The sequence below is a fragment of the Aspergillus ambiguus genome, assembly GCF_047715705.1.
Source record: "Aspergillus ambiguus strain CBS 117.58 unplaced genomic scaffold BDV59scaffold_2, whole genome shotgun sequence".
NCBI lineage: Eukaryota > Fungi > Ascomycota > Eurotiomycetes > Eurotiales > Aspergillaceae > Aspergillus > Aspergillus ambiguus.
Genome location: NW_027395515.1, coordinates 1,543,749 through 1,563,247, shown reverse-complemented (window position 1 = coordinate 1,563,247; position 19,499 = coordinate 1,543,749). Strand labels below are relative to the sequence as shown.

At 51.2% G+C, this 19,499-nt stretch overlaps 6 protein-coding genes across 6 annotated transcripts; all 6 read right to left on the bottom strand.

Moving 5' to 3' along the window:
- Positions 1 to 53: 53 nt before the first annotated feature.
- On the bottom strand, positions 54 to 586 carry BDV59DRAFT_190736 (histone H4; the record flags this gene model as incomplete). The annotated part of the gene is made up of 2 exons (XM_073691797.1): positions 54 to 355; positions 577 to 586. The coding sequence occupies 2 exons, from the start codon at positions 584 to 586 to the stop codon at positions 54 to 56; spliced, it is 312 nt and encodes a 103-aa protein (XP_073552752.1).
- Positions 587 to 2,699: 2,113 nt separating this feature from the next.
- BDV59DRAFT_52978 (protein phosphatase regulator GAC1) lies at positions 2,700 to 5,319 on the bottom strand. The gene is made up of 2 exons (XM_073696564.1): positions 2,968 to 5,319; positions 2,700 to 2,900 (listed from the first exon to the last, which is right to left on the bottom strand). Exon 1 carries the CDS (start codon positions 5,145 to 5,147, stop codon positions 3,009 to 3,011), a length of 2,139 nt encoding a protein of 712 aa, XP_073552751.1. The 5' UTR covers positions 5,148 to 5,319; the 3' UTR covers positions 2,700 to 2,900; positions 2,968 to 3,008.
- Positions 5,320 to 11,907: 6,588 nt separating this feature from the next.
- Positions 11,908 to 12,642, bottom strand: BDV59DRAFT_198238 (EXPERA domain-containing protein; the record flags this gene model as incomplete). Its single annotated transcript, XM_073693120.1, has 1 exon — positions 11,908 to 12,642. One exon carries the CDS (start codon positions 12,640 to 12,642, stop codon positions 11,908 to 11,910), a length of 735 nt encoding a protein of 244 aa, XP_073552750.1.
- A 323-nt stretch (positions 12,643 to 12,965) lies between these two features.
- Positions 12,966 to 13,723, bottom strand: BDV59DRAFT_198237 (uncharacterized protein; the record flags this gene model as incomplete). The annotated part of the gene is made up of 2 exons (XM_073693119.1): positions 12,966 to 13,020; positions 13,077 to 13,723. The coding sequence occupies 2 exons, from the start codon at positions 13,721 to 13,723 to the stop codon at positions 12,966 to 12,968; spliced, it is 702 nt and encodes a 233-aa protein (XP_073552749.1).
- A 1,212-nt stretch (positions 13,724 to 14,935) lies between these two features.
- Positions 14,936 to 18,020, bottom strand: BDV59DRAFT_169016 (SH3 domain protein). The gene is made up of 2 exons (XM_073688169.1): positions 17,952 to 18,020; positions 14,936 to 17,772 (listed from the first exon to the last, which is right to left on the bottom strand). The coding sequence occupies exons 1-2, from the start codon at positions 18,009 to 18,011 to the stop codon at positions 15,082 to 15,084; spliced, it is 2,751 nt and encodes a 916-aa protein (XP_073552748.1). The 5' UTR covers positions 18,012 to 18,020; the 3' UTR covers positions 14,936 to 15,081.
- A 67-nt stretch (positions 18,021 to 18,087) lies between these two features.
- On the bottom strand, positions 18,088 to 19,462 carry BDV59DRAFT_169011 (DsbA family oxidoreductase). The gene is made up of 4 exons (XM_073688168.1): positions 19,372 to 19,462; positions 18,949 to 19,282; positions 18,750 to 18,894; positions 18,088 to 18,663 (listed from the first exon to the last, which is right to left on the bottom strand). Exons 2-4 carry the CDS (start codon positions 19,165 to 19,167, stop codon positions 18,176 to 18,178), a joined length of 852 nt encoding a protein of 283 aa, XP_073552747.1. The 5' UTR covers positions 19,168 to 19,282; positions 19,372 to 19,462; the 3' UTR covers positions 18,088 to 18,175.
- Positions 19,463 to 19,499: the final 37 nt, after the last annotated feature.

Here is a 19,499-nt window from a genome sequence, read left to right as displayed (position 1 = left end):
CGTGCGGCGACGATCGACCAAGACCGAAGAGCGAACGAGGGTAGACAGATAGTTTAGCCACCGAAACCGTACAGGGTACGGCCCTGGCGCTTGAGGGCATAGACGACATCGAGGGAGGTGACGGTCTTGCGCTTGGCGTGTTCGGTGTAGGTGACAGCATCCCGGATGACCGACTCCAGGAAGGACTTGAGCACACCACGGGTCTCTTCGTAGATCATGGCGGAGATACGCTTGACACCGCCACGGCGCGCGAGACGGCGGATAGCGGGCTTGGTGATACCCTGGATGTTGTCACGCAAGATCTTACGGTGACGCTTGGCGCCACCCTTTCCGAGACCCTTGCCACCTTTGCCGCCTGCAGATGGATGTTAGCATGCACAGTAGATGTAGGACAACGTGAGCGGGTATGTATATGCTCTGACTAATGGAAGGGGGAGAACGAAGTGGGAGGTGATGGTGATGGGTACGACGCGACAGGCGGACGCGGGGTCACGTGGCGCCAGGGGCGCTTCATCACCGCCGCCACCGGATGACGCGGATACGGGGGAACAAGAGACAGGAAAGGGTAATACGTACGTCCAGTCATGTTGTCAGATGTAGAGAAAAGTGAAACAGCTTGGTTCTTGATGAAATTCGCGTAAGAAAGTGGTAGGGTGATGAGAGACGCGACACTTGCGGGTCAAATGGATGGGGAAAAGTGATGCAGAAAGGAAGGAAAAACGTGGACGGGAGAGGGGCTTTGATTTAAATAGGCGGGAGCGACTGCTGGGGGACTGACTAAGCCCCGGGGGTGATCTGGACAGGTGAAAAGCGATGGCACACGATGATTGGCGGGAGGCGGGCGAGAAAAAGGGCGTTATGAACGACCGCTTTCCAACGTGTTGTTTCGCAGGCGGCAGTTGGGCGGGTGCCAACCGCACCGCCCGCCACGGTCACGTGGAGCGGGTAACATGTGATTATGTAATGCCGTCCATTGGAACTATATCAAAGCACCAAAAAGCAATTGTATTCCAACAAAAAAGGAAAGAAAAAGAAAAAATCATTGCATCCCACCGGAAAAACACCACCATGCTTCGATTACCGCAAGTCCCCATTGGTCTTTGCTCTTCTGTCGGCAGCTCCTTCATCTGTCAGCCATGGAGCACCAGCATCCACATCGCTTCACGACAAATCCCTCGACGAGAATAGTCCAACTGACTGGATCCTAAGTTTTGCTAATGAGTGTGAACCCCTGGGATATGCTGCCATCCGCCGCAGAAAGCACTATCTGGTCACCAGCCACGGTCCAGGCGAGGTCATTCACAGGAATTTTGATCGCCAAGCCTCCCGCTTTAGATCCCCCCATTGCGAAAAATTGAGGGTGTCCAGTGACCTTACAAATTTGTTTTTGGCAGCTAATGTAGCCTCCAGTGGCGACATTTTGAAAGCTGTAGAGGTCTCCATTGCGGTTGATATCCCAGAGCTCGTGCGTGGACGCAGAGGTTCTATCCAGAATAAGGGTGTCGCCTGAAGCTCTCAACCAGTCTCCCGAGCCGGCAGCGGTAATTTGATAATGGTCAGCGTTGGCCACACTTACGAAGGCGGCCACGAGGATAGCTGCGATATTCTTCATCGTGGCGGCTATGTAGGGTTGGAGGATTCAATGAAGCGTAAAAAACGAGAGTTTGATGTGTAAAGCAACAGAAAGCTGTGTCGAAATAAGCGAGGGCGTTGTATGTAGGTATTTATATGAAGGAGTCGCATTGTTTAAATCTTACTTTAGGATAGATCTACAGATGCAAGGGGCGCAATCGGAGAACCGACCAACTAACATACAGTGGTCGGTCCAAGTATGGTTTGTAGCCGACGGTGGGACACTGATAGACTATTTCGTACCTGGCCCTTGCCCTTGCAACCCTCACCAGTCTCTATGATAGCGCGCCGAATTTGAATGACGGAGTAGTCATTTGATGCAATGTTATGGCCAGGACGTAAGGGCGGTCATGATTCTAGCGGTATGTAGACACTGGTATGCAGGCGCAGGAATGCATTTATACTCCGTAGACTTGCAGTCACACGCATAACGCGCAGCCCCGGCTACGCATGCACACAAGAAGAGGCCTGGCAGCTCATTAATTTTGTCTTGTTCTAATATTCCGTTAATCGAAATAAATCACATAGTCTGCAGACACCCATTTCGCTCTCGAAGCAAAATCCCGGTGAACTACTCCGAAAAATCTTTAGTCCTTGTATACCTGTATTCCGCTGCACGGGGAGAGGAATGTCAAATCGATAATTGACAGAAGTTAATTGATAAAACCTCATTACGAGTGCTCTAGGTCATTAACAAGACGAGACGACTAAACGTCATGATACATGGAAAGGAACCTAGAGAGACTTACTTCCTGATACAGTAGCTGTATATCTGAGAGCATATATTTGATGAAGCAAGCCTATCAACCTCACAGGAAGATGTCATATAACAATCAACCGCGAAGATCAAACTTGACAGTATGCTAGGCAAACACCATGCACTATTATATCACGCATGTCGTGACTATCAATTGTTACACTCATGATCGATTCATCATAAATAGGCAGACCTTTCAGAACTCCAATACGTCAAAACGTATTTCAGGCAAGTGAACATTCGGAAATGCATCCAATGACTTTTCAAGCCAACGCATGTGCGAATTTGAATTATCAGCGGCTAAAGGAACATTTCATCGTCATCGTCATCGTAATGAGCCCTAACAAATCCCAGCAGACAAAGAACATGAAAACAAGGCAATATGAAACAGATTTCCTCATCACAAGTTCTTGATATTGGATCATGATTGTATGTCTCCGCGGTTTATGTTACGTCGCAAGAGAATAAACACCATGACCGAAAATGCAAGTGAACAAACTGAAAGGCAAGGCTACGCGTTATGTAAGACCGGTATGGGAATTTATCAACCACACGGCGTGTCTCGGTATCCATCATACCAGAAGATTTCGTACATCCTATGAAGTCACAACCAAAGTTTTCATCCTTGAATAACAGTCGGAGTATGTGCATCTTTGAGGAAGTGGCGTTGCATGTGCTGGAGGTAAGGGTACCCGAACTGGTTGGGCGAAGAAGAGGCATTGCGAGAGCCATTGTCGCGACTTCCATCCGACCGCGGCGACAATATGGGTGATGAACAGGGGGAGACAGAGCTCGAACTGCTCGACGAGTCCCGTCGTGCTGAAGACATGTCCGACCCTGGAGCCGGGTTCCGGCCGCCACTGGTCGCAAGATCCGGCGACCCGAAAAAGCAGTATTTGTCGACCAGCTCTTTGTAGACAGATGACTCGCGGTGAGGTTTGCTTGACACAAGAGACGACGGCCGTGAGTTATTGGGAAGGGATGGTGAGGAGCTGATTTCGGTAGCGGGGGTGGTGCACTTTCCCACAGTTAAATCAGTCTCATCTAGAGAAGCCTGTTTCTTACTATCTGGGCCGTTCTCAGACTTGGCGCGAGCAGCCAATGTAGTGCGGTCATGGGTGGCTTTATTCCGCATGGCTGCCGACAAAGAGGACTCAAAATCATAGCGAGTCCCGAAGACCTGGTGAGACTGCTTATCGCGGCGGATAGGCGCCATGTTCTCCTCATCATGCGAGGCATCTTCGCACAACGATCGATCCTTTGCTGCTCTATTGGGACGACCGAAAGATAAGTAATCTTCCATATGTGAGAAATCATCAAAGGAAGGAATCGAGTGGGGACGAGTGCCAAAGCTAGCGAATGTCCTGCTGCGAGGAAGAGGAACACGAGTGGCCGGAGTTGGTCTCGCACCCAAGCGGGAAGGCTCCGCCTTGGCCACGGGGACTTTGAGGAACTTGACTTGATAGTTCATCGAGTTATTGTTATCCCAGAACTCCTGGCCATCAACATTGTAGCGAATGCAAATAAGCATGGTCTTCCTCTCGAGGTTGGCCTGCTCGTCCAGCTTGATGCTGAAACAGAAACGATCGTAGCCATCGTGCACCTGTTTTCGTCGGACATCGTGGTGGTACTCGGCGGTTACCTCGGAAATGGTCTTCCAGAAGTCAAAGGTGAAACGAGCCGCAACAAGCTTTTGAAAGGCCAGGTTTGCAACGGCTACCATGCCGACTAACGTGGTTTTATCTGGGGACAGGTACAAACGCTCGAGCCGGACACGCTGATTTGATCTCCTCGAGGTGTCGTGAGGGAAATTGGGTAGACGAAGGTCCCATTCAAAAGAACGTATCTGAGAGCCATTGTTTGCAAAAGGAAATTCGCCTTCGGCGTCGTGATCGTCTACTGGCGAAGTCCCCGCACTCACGGCCTGTGGCTTATCCACCTGTAGGAAGTGGCGGATATGTTCCAACTGGGAATCAAAGTGGACCGCTTTGGAGTAGGTCGGGGTGCCCGGCATACTCGACGGGCGTCTTCTAGCAGATGGCGGGCGCAAGGCTGGCCTCACCAGTTCCCCGGACTTTTTGCGGACCATGGGGTGTCTCCTCTGTGGCTCATCATCTCGGTCACTCTCTTCGGGAGAGCTCGTCAATGCCTGTTCTTGATTGTAGGGAACGGAGGTCTCTGTGGCTGATCTGGAATGTGAAATCTTCCGGGCTTCCTTAGAGAGAGGAGGGCGTGCAGGTTTCGTTCCATTGGCATGGGTGGAGGCCTGGCTGGTCTGGCTAGAGGAAGGCTGCATTTCCGACGGTTTTCTCTCCGGAGAGGAAACACGGCGTTGTTCAATGGATCTGACAGCCTCCTCAAGCTCCTCTAGTTGCAGTCCATCTCGTTTCCTATACGATGAAGTCTCATCATCACTTGAGTTGGGTCCAGACTCAGGAGGAGAGATCAAGGCGCCAGGGGGGATGCGAGCCTCACTTATTGGCGGTGGGGATTGCCTGATACTGCCATGTCCGTCGACAGCATGCTTCACGGGAGAGGGATTAGTGGAGCTAGTTGGAGCCGGAGCGGCGAAGGTCTTGTTGGTGGATGGACTCCTCCGATGCTTGCGAGTATATGACGTCGTGGAATAAGCACGAGATCGATGAGGGTTTTTACTGCGGCCGAGGGCGGGAGAAGAGGGACAGGAATGAGAGGTCGGTTCTAGGTTCTCAATGTGTTGCGCGGAAGGCGACTGCTTCAGCGGCGCAGTGTAGGGCATCCGGCCGACTCGTGCAGGAACGCAAGAATCGGAAGATGGTGGGCTGGACGGGGAGAAAGGCACTGTAGGTTGTGCGTGGCCAATGTGGATCAAATGAAGAGAAGCCGGCAGATGGAATGCTTCTGTGGGTGGTCTTTCTCAAAGAGTCAGCGGCTGGAAGGATCGGAGACGGTACAAAAGCTGCAGAGGTGTAAAATCTAGGATCTAGGATGGAGAGAGGAGAAGGGAGAGTGGGGAGAAGCCCATTATGAACAGAGAATGGATGAGGTGAAGGAAGAATTGGGAGGACGGTGATTAATATCAGCAAGAGCGTTGGGAGGCCGTTCCGTGGTCGGGAGGCAACAATGGAAGGTATGACAGGAAGAGAGGGATTCGTTGCCTCGTATAGTACCATTCGGCGAATAGACCGGGATTACAGAGGGTGGCCGGGGAGACGCGGAGAGAGAGTCATACGTACCGTGATGACTCGACATCTAGGAGGGAGAAGTAGAATTCGGAGAAGGAAATGGGGGAGAGAGGCTTCTCTGATAAGAGGGTCCCAAGAGAAGGAGAGAAGAACAATGGAAGGAGATGATTAAACTTCACGAACCCAGTGGGAGAAGAAGCGCTCCAGTTGCCAGCAAACTAGAGTGTAGAACCAGGCGATGGGAGATGGATGATGGAGGGGGAAGGGGTTATATGAGAGGTCTGGAGGGAAAAGAGGAGCCGCAGTATACAGGGAAAATGAGATGAAAAATGTATATAGTTATAAAAAAAAAAAAAGAAAAGAAAAGAAAGAAAAGTAAAAAAAAAAAAATGATACCACCACTTGATAAGGAATGTTGGATGCGGGGGGCAAATTGATATTTGATCTTTCCGACCCATACAAAAAAGTTTTTTTTTTCTTATCCTGGTCCTTTACCTGCTTCTGTATTATATACTCCCCTCTTTCTTTCAATGATGGTGATTCTCGAAATTAATATCCGGTTCATATAATTTCACATTATTTCTCGAACTAGTCCGGTTGCCCTGGTAGAGAATCTTTGTGACTACACTCAGGGCTGCTGGACGACGATATAATCTAGCGTTGCCGCCGTACCCGGAAGAGGTCTAGGGACGATGATGCACACCCGTGGAGGAGAAAACCTCGAGTAATTAGCGGTAAATACGAGTGCTGGGACGTTATCCCCCAACTTAAAAATAGGCGATCGAACGGTCTGGGACCGTGGGACGATCCCTCTCCAGACCAGTCAGTGCGTGCCGTCGAGGTGGATGGGTGGAGTTGACTGCAAGCCCCAGTCTGGCTGGATTCAGTCGATTTGAGGTTGTATGACTGTACGACTGTATCCTTTCAGTTTTTTACCCTCTTGACTCTGGGTCCCCCTTTTCCCCCCTTTGGGTTTTGCCTCCGCCATCGCATCCTATTCTGTCTAGAACCGTTATCAATGATTTCTAACAAGTTCGGGTTGGTAATGCTTAGATAAAAGAACCACCCCGTTTATCCGCTTTGCCACAGTAATATACTCGCCTGCTCCTTGGACTCCATACTCCGAACGCCATGGTCGCATAATCCTTTTTCTGTAGTCATTCTAAATCCGCAATGATAATCCCCCTTAACCTGTTTTTCGACTTTTCCTACATGTGGCCGGCGGGCAGGTGATCTTCAGGCTGCATCTCGGAATATTCCAACTTCACTGGTCCACTTGCGGAGGAGGAGTATGCACGACTCCGAGCTAGGTCGCCTAGACAGAATGTCAAAACCAAGGAAGACCTGCAGCTTCCGACCGGGAAACTGGTTAATTTCGTCTACTCGTGCTCCATTTCCATTCCATCCGATCCCTTCCAAGGGGTACTATATACGGTTCAGGAAGGCGATAAGACCGAACGATTCAAGAACCTCCTTTATCTGCTCATGTTCCCTGGGTGGATGCCACCTGTTTCCCGGTGTCGTAGGTAGGAGATAAGCGACAGCAAAGGAACCTTGGGTTGTCGTCCGGATGGCGGACCACTGAGATATCATGCATGTCAGGAGGCTTTCAGAACATCCCCATGCGCTGCATGAGACGGACCAACTTGTCGCTGGGAGAATCGGAATCATACTACTGGAGAGTACTGGAGGGATGTACGCAGTATGTAATTAATATGAGGATCCACCCCCGGTCGGCCCTCTTGAGGCCCGCATTAGCGCCAGTGTGGCCCCAACCACACGCCATGGTCAAGAAAAATCCGACTACCTCGTTCGAGTCCATTGGGGCCACTTTTTGGTGACAGGTTCGATTACTTCAGTGGCTGGCCTTTGCATCAGTAGTAACCTCATGCAGACAACATTCTGCGCACGTTCATCATCTGGACGGATGACCCTAGATCCTTGTCGTCTGTAACATGCGGTGGACAGAGGTGGCTTTGGATGGACCATGGTCTGATCAGCATGTTGCTCGACGAAAGCCTTCGATGTCGCCAGATTCAGTGCTTGTCGGACGATATTACGTTCCAGGGGAAGATGATCCGTCAGTTGGCAACTACTATCCGAGCCCGATCGATGGGGCTCGTGTTATCGGGCGTTCTCCACCGGAGATGGATGACATGCTGATGACGAGATGGACCACAATTGTCCGTATGAAGGTAACTCCCACATTCCAATTTGGAACGTGTTTGAGACCTTAATTCTTTCTGCCTGTTTATTTCCGCCCGTCATTATGGGGTAGTTCAATTTTTCCCTTCCTGTTCCCTGGAAGCCACTGCGGACGCACTAGCACCGCCCGTGCCAACGAGATTCCTTGGAACAGTCCAGGATGACATCAGGAATCAGAAATCCGCCCAGAAAATTGCAGACCGGCCTTGATATCCGATTCGGGTTCGTCTTCGCTTTCTGGTATTGGAAGATCAGCACGGACCTTGGTGGTATTGCAAATGTCACAGCTCACGACAGTCACTCCATTCTCTGTCTGGGGACAATAAGCTGGCGGTTTTTGGTTGTACCCATTTCTTGGCTCTTCTCTTGAGATCCAAACGACACTGGCTTGGTTGGTTTTGCTATTTTTCCTGATCGCTGCATGTCCGACAAGGAACCGAAGGTTATCAATCGTCTATCGACCGTTCATCCACGGAGCTATTCCCACCCATTGTATCTTCTTGCACTACCTAGCTACTTAATCAATCTTATTACCAATTTCGGTCGCAAATAGGGTTCTACCGGTTGGCCCGAGATGCTCATAGTCCACGGCCTAGATGCTATTTGGTTGCATGCGAATCGCCGTTCTCGTCACCGAGAGACAAATGCAACTAAGACCATTCTCTCCCCGTTCACATATGTGAACTCTTAGCCGTCGCAATATCAAATGGGCTCGTGTTTCACGATCCAGACATGCATCCTTGCACGCCTCGACGGGCGCTTGTCTCACTTGCCATCCAGTCTTATCAGGTACATCTTCACCGCACCGTGATGTTTTGACCTTGCGTTTCCTCTTCACCCGAATTCGATTTGCCACTAGACTCGTTCCTATATCGGTGTAGGGGATTAATCTCCCAATGAGACATCCATTGCGACTGGCAGAGTTCGAAGGGTCTATTCCGGTCGGCCCTCCGCCATGACCTCCTCGGGTTTCAACTGTCGGGAGGGGGCCCATATCCATTAACAACGCTATTATTGCAGACCTACGTGTGTTGTGATTGCGGCCATGGCGTTGTAGACTTCAGAAATAAACCTAATGCGCACTGACTCTCTCTCCGTCTATCGCGCAAGCGAGGAAAAAAAAAAAAACTTTCCCGTTCCCAGACCAAGTTCTCCCTTTCGGTCGGTGCTCAGAGACCGATATGTCCCGATGCCTACGGGATGTGTACGGGAGAGATTCGCCGCTAGGCTAGACGGGCTTTGGCGAGAGCCGACGTCCAAGGAATAATCAGCCCGAAGAAGGCCCCCTGTGTGTACCTGGGCGACATTTTAGGACCAAAACTATTTGAGTAAATTAGTCTGATATGCTGCTCTCCCCCCCTCTTTGAAACTTCGAGAGTCGGAGGCCACACTCCCTAGACCTCCTTCGATCCCTGTCACCTCTCTAACTGTCAAAAGGAGGAGCGCTATCGAGTAATGCCTGTAGTCTCTGTTCCATACTTTCAGCGCAGCCAGCACTCGACCGGGTAATCCGCCTCAACTCATGCACCCGTGCTCTCGCTTCTCCCTGATCGACACCTCTGGCCACGTTCGACCTCCCATCCACAAATCTGACTGGAGGATAGAACATCTATATCGCTGAAGAAACTTTCCGCCATCTTTTAGGTGAAAAGTCTGCGATGGGGCGGTCAGTATCGCCTGGGGGTCTGGCCCCCCCCCCCCCCAACCACCAGTCGGAAAGCCGTATCCCGGCGCTTGTGCAAAGTCTGATATTAGTAGCGACGTTGGTCTAGTCCTTTCTAGTGCCTTGACAGAGTCTGGATGTTTTGTTGACAGTGCGCACAGGGCACAAAAACTCAATGCCATCGGCGCGTAGGCGATATGAAACCCTTAGGGTCTGGTCCGCCGTAGAGTTGGAGAGCCATGCACCCTCGAGTACCAAGCCCCTCTTGCGTGCAGTCAATGAGGGGTTGGTCGTCTGCAATGACTTGGAGAACCCACAATGCCAGCGATTGCGACTCCTCCATCCCCACGGGGCACTCTGGCACAATGGTTCAGGACATGGTTCTCCGCCTTCTGGGCGTGCCATGGGACGCAGGTGCCTTCCTGCATAGTGTCCTGGGGGGTCCTATCGCCATTCGAGACTGTTGCGATGGCCCAGATACACTCGTGTTTAGGTTCGTATACAGCGAAGTTCCATTTTTGCCGTGGAAAATGGCTTCCAGGGTCCCCGATGCGCGCGCCCTTGGCCATCCGCTCCTCCAGAGCCCCTGTAACAGGGGTCAATATGACAGCTGACCATGAGCTTTGCGGAGGCTAATCGCCATGGGTTGATGCGGCATGCATCGACACTGCATCAATGGGATGACGCGCACTATCGGACCACCTGACTTGCTGGGATTGGGCAGCTAGAGTAGGTATGTAGATAGCATGAGCGGGTAATCATCTTCGGAGACGCATGGTTGCGGATCGACCATCTCACAACCGACGGCAGGCAGATTTGCACTGGGAACTCCTAATCTATCGAAGCCCTGCGCGGTCGCCTTGATATCGCAACAACCTCCGCCCCCACTGGAGTTCCCAACCGGCCAGAACTGACGGCGCAGTGGCGGGGCTTGGGGCTTACTTGCTGCCGATTTTAGTGCGCCAGCCGCCCCTTGATATGCAGCCACGGGGGAGAATGAGGCCAAAGCTCAAAGTATCGCATCGCAAGACAGCTGAGTGCGTCCAGGACGATGCGTTGGCGGGTTGCTGTCGCCGCGGGGAAAGGACGCCCTTCGTTGTATGTATCAATCAATTAAACGTGCTGCACGCGCTTGTCATATTGAGGTACAGCGCTCGACCCCGCGGACAGGGCTTGCGGATCAACCGGATTACCATCGAGCAATATATCGACGCCACGGCCAAGGGCAACTCCATGTTATACGACGCAGCGTAATCCCCAAAAAAACGGCCATCTTACAACCCCCCCCCCTTTTTGCCAGTGAGATTGGATAATTCCGTGAATCTCATGCGTTACCAAAATGTACATGTCTAGGCTGCTATATCTCCTACACTCCTCTCGCGCAATACGATTTCACATGATAACGCACATATACACCCATGTTTCCGTCTGAGCTCTTCTCCTCATCCATAACCCATGGCCCATCCAAGCCACCAAAACCCCGCCCCCAAGCTCCTGAAACTCGGCCTCCTCCTATTAGCTCGGATGATGCTATTCCCGCCGTGGAAACCATATTCCATGGCTACTGGACCGGGGTCCTCAGCACAGACATAGCTGTCAGTCAGCTGGGAGGCACCGTACAGACAGCACAGGTATGGACGTGTCGATCCGAGCGCGATAAGCCAGCCTTGGCTTCGTACGCGTACACGTCTGCCTGTTTTCCCCGCACTCATATTTTGCTGCGTGGAGAATACTTCGCAATTGGGACATCATCACGGGCGGCCCGGATGGTGAGCAGGGATGCGTAGCTTCAGTTTATCTCCTCGGGAGGTTGCGGCGATGGGCTTTGCGGGGTGCATAATTCCCTGCCTCCTGAATTCACAACCATCCAAATGATCAAGGAATCATTCCTCCTGGCTTAGGTCCAGACGCATGATGCATGCTGTTCCTCTTTGCGGGGGAAAGTGAGCGAATTCTACCAGGAGCGAGGACCTAACATTGAGAAGTCACACACAACTTTGTACCCCTACGTATAGGACATCGAGAAAGATATTTATCATGCGCTACTAGACTTTTGCGCGCCTTATTCGATTCTTCTGGTCGGAATTCTGAAAACCTGACAACCCGACCAGAAATTCGACGCGTCTCATATTCCTGTCAAACGTCTGGCTTGTCGTACGATCGCACTTATACCATGAGATTGACAGGCGAGCCTAATTCCAGCTGACAGCAGTTAGCTACAGTAAGGACCGTTAGTAGTAGCAATATTACTCTTCGAATACATTCATACTAAACAGGATCAGGCTCTTACGATCTGCCCTGTCGATGATGAAGCGATCGATACCTTCGCCATGACTCCATAATGACCATCCAGAATAAATTCCCATAGGGAAGTGTATGTATTTCCGTAAGACTTATATATACGCAGAGGCATTCCAAATCAGACCTGAAAGACAACCAACAAACCCAGGCAAAATCATTATTCATATCCTCATCCCCGACAACGCTTATTTACTCTTGTTCCCGACGGAAGCGACCTCTGCGCGAACGAACGCCCCACGCAGCTCCTTACCGGCCTCCCATAAGATCCACAGGGGAATGAACACCCAGAGCGTGTTGAAAAAGAACAGATAGAACCACAGGTACACTGGGTTGGAGGTCTCCAGCTGGGCACTGCCGGTGAGCCACTCAGGGGCGAAGGTCATGAAGCCGCCGTAGAGCTCCGCGGTCGCCAGCGCAGGTGCCACGAGCCACAGCGTCGCCTTGGCGGAGCCCCGCGTCGCGGGCGAGACAGCCGGCCGCGACGACTTCCACAGCAGATAGCAGACATACAGAGCTGCGGGGCCGCCCAGGAAGACGGTGAGGAGCTCGAGCGCCACAACGGTCGGGTCGGCGGTGGCCCAGCGGAAGTCGGCCTTTGCGTATTCTTGCCAGAGGCGCGCGCTGGGACCGGACCCGTAGGCGGCGCCGTACACGCGATCGGTGTACCCGAGGAAATAGGGTGCGCGGCCGAAGCCGGCAGGGAGGGTCGTGAAGCTGGTGAAGCACTCATAGAGGAAGGAACCCTCGATGAAGAAGTGGGTGAGGGCGTCGTAGGCGTGCCAGTAGAAGAGGATGCGGTTACGCGTGTGTGTGGACGGGATGAGCGAGCGGCCCAGGATGTATGCGGTGGGCATGAAGGACAACGCGAAGGCGATGCAGAGGCATGTTGCGACGTCGAGGGTGAATGGTGTGGACGCCATGGTTGAAGGGATGGAGATGGTGGGAGAGGGAGCAAAGTGGACGGTGATAGTGGAAGAGAAGTTGGTATTGTTGTTCTTTGTCCGCTTCAGTCACGAAGAATCGAAGCAGCCCCTGAGATTACCCAATCGGGAGGATCCACCCGATGGTCCAAATTGCTTATTTCAACACTGCACTCATAGCAAAATATCCTATACCCCTTCCGTAGAGCACAAGGAGACAGGCTCGTATCCTAGATCATGCTACTAATAAACCCGAAGATTCAACCAAAATTAACGCCGAGAGCCTCCCTTGCACCCAACTTCCCAAGTTGCTCATTGAGAAATCAAGCTGCGTACTCTTTCAATGCCGGCTCCTGTGAAGTCTTTGGTCCTCCCAGTCTAAAGAATGTCAATGTCAGATGTTGACTTTTATAAATGTGCCTCAGTGGACCTACATAATTCCCTTGATGATGTCGTTGGCAGCTGCCTCGGTCAGGGACGCCAATGTCGGGTCCATGCCTGGAGCTATAACCTCCGCGCAGGCAGTCTTGTTAATGCGAGACACGTCTGCCGATCCACCATGTGTCAAAGCATCTAATGCAATTGCAAATCCAGCGGCGTCGTGTGTCATGAGAAGATGCTCCACAATTCGCCCAGGGCATAGATCTTGCGCTGAAATGATCGACGCGCCAGACAAACGGCTGTTTTGGAAGGAGGGGATCACTACCTCATCTGTGGCCGACCAAACCACAGTAGTTGGGATGTACGCCTGGTCAATGCCATGAGATCCTCCGCTCAAGGCAGCCATGTAGTTGCTCCCGGCCGCCTGTTGCCATATACTTGGCGCACATAGGCGGACACCGGAGATTATGTTACACAGCTGAGTGAGGCCGTCAAATCCCACACCCGCAAGGTCGGGGCTCAGAGCAACAAAGGCTCGAGTCAAAGTGGAATCTCGGATAGATGGGAAAAACCGCAGCGCCCACTGGACATTGGGACTACCCTGTGAATGACCAATTGCTGCGACAGACGCACCAGACAGCCAGGATAGATAGTGCAGATTATATGCAACATAGGCAGAACTGAGCTGAGCGTCTGTCATGGAACGATTGGCTATAGGGGCATCACTAATTAGTAATGTCTTCTCTTCATACTCTTGGGCTCCAAGTCTCACGTAGATTCACATAGCACGCTTTAATACCCACATTGAGGAGAGCAGGTACATATCCACGTCCCCAGCTCTCGTCCCCTGTGCTTCCAGTGCCGTGCACTAGCAACAATGGGCTTTCACGCTTTGTTGGGACTCCATTGGGACAGACTAAAGCCTTTTGCATTTCCTCCGGCGGAGCATCATAGGGTGGATCTCCTTCGAAAACAAAGTTTGGAATTGCTCGAGGGGCTGCGAAGCACTGTGGCCAGAACACAGAACAGAGAAGGATTATAAAGAGTGAAGATAACATGCTGAGCTGCGTACTTTCACGATGTAGACTATGCTTCCACCCATAGTGTAGTTCGAGGACTGATATTGTATTTATTTAACCTTTGTCTCACGTCTGCGGGGTTAAGCAGCCTCTCCCTTCTTTGGCAGTACAGTACATGTGACAATGTTTGCATCCTATGCATTAGGCCTCGGCACCTGATGAGAGATAGGAAGATTCAGACATTCCGTGCTGTGACTAAGGCCTCTAACTTCACGGAGAAGCGGGGTTGTGGGGGGCGCTGGTACGATCCGGGGGGTAACTAGGGGTGTTCGGGGCGCACCTATAGACCACTGAAAACCAGCACGATATACTATCTTAGACATTCAGGACCCTATAGACAGTATGCGACCATCTTTATACTATATTCAGCAAGTTCAATGGAGTAACCCAAGAGAGGGGATAAACAGGCCGAATATATCTTTGAGATCTGGCCAAGTCTACAAGTGTTAATGAAATGGAAGTTGTCAAACTACGTATAACTGCAGATCAGTTTGCTTGGTCACAGAAGGAATGGTATCACGTGCAAACTAAATTATACCGTCCTGCATGGAACCTCGTACTTCAACCCCAAATGTTGGCAGATGGGAAACGCAGAGAGTATTCACCGTGAATGGCAGCAGACGTTGCCTGATACTTCTAAGTTAGCTGAATCATCTATGCTGAATAGATACACTATTCTACTTTCCTGGGCTAGCAGACTTTCTGGTCTTGAGAAGTCGAAAACTATATACCTAATAGAAACTATCCTCCTTGCAGAGCGAGGGAATAAGGGTCATCGATAAGGCTGACTATTTCCTCTAAAACTTATTGAGGTCTTCGTCCTTGAAGACATCCCCAGAATGAACTTCCATGGATAAATACCTATCAATGCTAGAGTCATGGGTAACATGTCCGTACATCATTCGTGAAGCTCCACACAATGCAGAAACGACGCAATATAATATGCATGATAAGAACATTACTCATGCAATTGAGTCTCCTAAACAACTTCTCCCACAACAAAGACGTGCCCCCCAGGAAATAAACCAGTGAACCCAGCGTAGCACCCCCAATACCAATCATCGTTGATATTCTCTGCTTCTGTAATCTCTGCTCCGCGCGGAAACATCAATTCGTCTGTGACCTCGCTTTCAGGATAGTAGGACCACAGCGCATGGACAATCAGACCAACGCCACCGTCAGGGGGGTATCGACGCATAGACAACGGATTTGCAGAGACCGGAGTCGACGGCTCCGAATGATTGCCATTTCGGTCACGCTCATTTAAAGCGGGGTTGCGCACACGGGAAGCTTTTTTTCGACGCTCCGATCCCTCTTTCCAACTCCAATCACCTAAGCCCGATTCTGGAGAAGCGACAGTCCCACGACCAGCGCCATGGAGGCGGGGCGTAGATGGCGTTGCGGGAGACGATGAAGCTGATGTGGAAGAGTGAAGATGTTCGTCTTTCAAGGCGCGTCCACCTACCAGATCACGGACAATAACTCGCCTTTGGCCTTCCCCATGACCTTCGAAGCCTACAACTACCATACGATGGCCTTTCAAACAACGACGCCAACCGTTGTGTCCATTTTCCTTGCGGATCTTAGATGTTGCCACGAGCTTTAGGTAGCAATTGGCACAAATGTCGTAGTCACCATCGTTGCATTGGAGACAATGGAATCGGAGAGTTGATGAGGATATGATGTCGGTGCATATGTCACATTTTGTTGAGAAGGATAGAATTTTCGTTTCGCTTCCCGACCCGATGGGTTCATTTGTCTGTGGAGGAGTTGACCCGTTCGAGTCGACGACCGGGGTAATTCGACAGACTGGTAGAAGTGGGTGTGTGCAGCATCTCCCTTGATTTACACATCTATTGCAGAACCCCCAGTCTCCTTCGTTGCATTGATTGCATTTCCAGAGACAATCGTTAGCAAGAGATAAGCAAATATCGCAAAATAGACCTGTTTGCAACCTGTTTGTGGGGTCTTCATTCGTTGTCTCTCTCCCGTTCACCCCAGGCATGTAGGAGCTTGCTGGTGGACGAGAGTATCTGACAGATAGTAAGATATGTTTTGGCTCTTGTGACAGGAGAGGCTGACCGTTCGAAACGGCCTGGATTCGTTCATATACCGCCTTTGCAGATTGTTCAAACCCGATCCAGTTGAGACATCCGAGTCCAAGACGGTAACAGCGTAAGCATATATGGTAGTTCCCATTGTTACATTGGGGACATTTTTTGTGGATTTCGTACTGAATGTTCTGCTTACCGCACCGGTCACACAGAACTGATGGCTCTGGATAGGATGAGCGAGAGATTTTTGTCCTTGACGAGGACGGTCTAGAATGCCTGCCGACTTCCGCGGCCAGAGAGCTAGTTGTCGAAGAGCTTGGAACAACTTGGCCTGATCGTGCTAGGGAGGTCCCATTTTGTAGACTCTGTATAGTCGACGAGACTGTAGTGGGCGAATCAACAGACGGTCTGCTAGAACGGAGATGTTGGTCCCCAGCTGTGGATATCGACGTCGATATACTTGACACTGGCGGTCCAGTCTCTGTAGCCCGACGTAGCCTTGGAGTCCTCGATCCTGAAGCATGGGCTCGTGAGACATGCGAAGGACGAGGGCGATCGGCAATCATATCACTTGAAGATCTTGTAGCTTGCCCTATGCCAACATCGGAAGTTGATGCTGGGTGCACTGGAATTGGGGATGTCCTCCTCCGGCTACTCCCTTGATCTGATAGACGTCTTTGATGGCCAGATTGGCCCGCGGGTGGAAGAAGAGGGTCCAGCAAGTATGGCCTAAATACGGGAGGATTTCGTGACGAGTCTTGAGAAACAGGAGCGGGCTGTGGTCTCTGTGTCGACTGAGATCTAGAGCGGGGTCTGTTTGAATCATGCAACGGAGCGTCTTGTGTCTCGCGCCTTTGCTGGGAGCGCGATCGAAGTCGATGCCGTCGACGGTACGCATCGGCGATACGCTCACTGAGTTCCTCTTCCTGGACGGGGCCGAGATTGTCAATATCAATATCGTCCAGCAGACCTTCCTCCAGAATCTGTCGCAAGATCTCTTCCTCCATGGTCTCAGTATCCGATAGACTTAGCAACGACCGTAGGCTAGACTGATGTTCAATACGGCGAGTGCGCTCCGACGATTCCTCCCCCCGCGCGCCCCGCTGGACCTGTCGGCGTGATGCGCGCTCATCTTCTCGCCGTCGTCTTGAGCGACCATCGACACTCTCAGCCCGCCGTGTCCTCGACGAGCGACGTATGCGGCGGCCACCTGTGTCACTGGCCCGTGCCCCGCTTTCCTGGAGACTCAAGTCCCGCACCCCGTCGCTTAATCTTAAATCCTCGGTCTCTGTCCTTCGAGGACTAGAGTCTGTTGATGATACGGTTGGAAACACTGAGTCACCATGTTTATATCTCTGCGCTATTTCTTCTTTCTCCGCCGCGGACTTGTTGCGCTCTGGGTTCGCCGCAAGGACCATATCTAGAAGTGTTGTCACCGTAGCATTAGGCCGTGTCTCGCGCACGACAGCACGACATGATGGGCAGGTGAACCGGGTCGAGGAAGGCGAGCGTCGACGGGAGGCCTGAGCTGAGAACCATTCTTTCAGACAGGAACCGCAGTAGGTGTGTAGACAGTCGAGGAGAGTGAGAGGTTGGTAAAGGAGTTCTGTACAGATCTGTGGATGAGGTCCTATTAGTAAATATTCCGAGAGGTGAACGTTGCAGTATATATCCGTGAATGTACAAGACGGTATTGGGGTGGGCACAATTCCGCCGGGGGCTGAGATTCCCCGCAGTTCTTTGCTTGCCTGAGATAGAATGAAAGATCATATCAAAGGCTCAGATCCACACGTACCGAGCAAGTTAGTTCTTTCTCGAGGTCCCCCAGACCAGGGCCACGGTTGGTGGTCGCCATGAGAAGAAGTTGATGGAGGATAGATGGAGGAATCAACAAATGGCGGCGGAGGCTTTGGGGGGAAATCCGCGGGTCCCGCCATCTCGGCTCGATCAGGCTCCACCCGACTAGGTCTTCGATCGATCGGACAACAACTCGGAGAATGCAATCAATATTCCAAAGAACTACATAGCGTCTGACACAGATCTCTCTTTCGCCGCAATCAACGCTTCCATCAGTTCCTCCATATCCATTGCGCCCTCCAAATGCCTATCACCAATCACAAAATGAGGCACTCCATGGATTGTGCCTTGTGCCCTCATGTCTCTCTGCACCCTCTCCATGTCAACAAGTCCTCTATTCTCATCGTCTAACCATGTTTGGGCTTGCTCCAGTTCAACTCCAGCTTGTACGGCAGCAGAAAGCAGAACTTCACGCTCACTGACATCCTCCTCTCGCTCGAACTGGGCGTGGAACAACTTCTCTGCTAATTGGCATTGACTCTCACATCCCTTTTCCTCTCCCACTATGTGTAGCAGCCTATGTGCCTGTCGGGAGCTACCAATATACCCGCCAAACTTCAGTTGAATACCCATCGTAATTGCAGCACGTTGGAGTCGAGACTGCGCTGCGGCGACTTGGCGGGGATCCTGCATGCGGCGGAGCATGCGGTCTGCATCGGGTAAGTACATATACAACGCGCGAATATGGGAAAGGTTTATAATGAAGGGTCGGGGCGGTGTCTGAGGAGATACAGACCATTGACTAACTCGGGGCACTCGGGGGGATCTTGGTCGATGAAATACGGCTTCCAAGTGATGGTGATTTGATCCCTCGAGCCTCCAGGGTACGTTTTCTGGTATATGGTAATTGCACGCTGGAGGGTACGATAGCCGATATAACACTTCATTTATACCAGGTATGTTAGCGAAGTGGAGCAACGGGAGTGCGCACGTACCCAAGGACATATCGGGTCTGATATGATTAGAATTGGAATTACTGGCATTGTTAACCGTAACTTAGGAAGAAATTCATTTGATGAATGTCGGTAATAAGTTAGATCCTGGTGTCGCCTGCCTAAATTCTGCACAAGGGTAGCAAATCCACGTGACCCAGGCTTGAAGATGGTATCCATTCTCCTCGTCATCCAAATTAATCGTCTCTCTCCTTTCATCATTTCTATACTAAGCCCATCTCTTGCCAATACCTACTGCGATCATAGAATTGTTATGATATCTAATGAAAATGCATTTAGATGCTCCAAATGAATTCTAAGATATATATCCGTGTTACCATTGTAGTTGTCAGTAACCTTGAATTTCGACGAGACAACATCATGGTGAATCCAAAGTGAATGTTCCTTGCCTGGGATCCAACTTACCGGTCCATAATTCCGACAGGGGAAATGATTGCTAGCCAAGGTAGAGAATTTGTAGTTTGTAATTGTATAGCCCCAATCCGCCTTCATTTCCATGGGTGGAGGTGGAGGAAAATGTGTGCCTTGGCGGG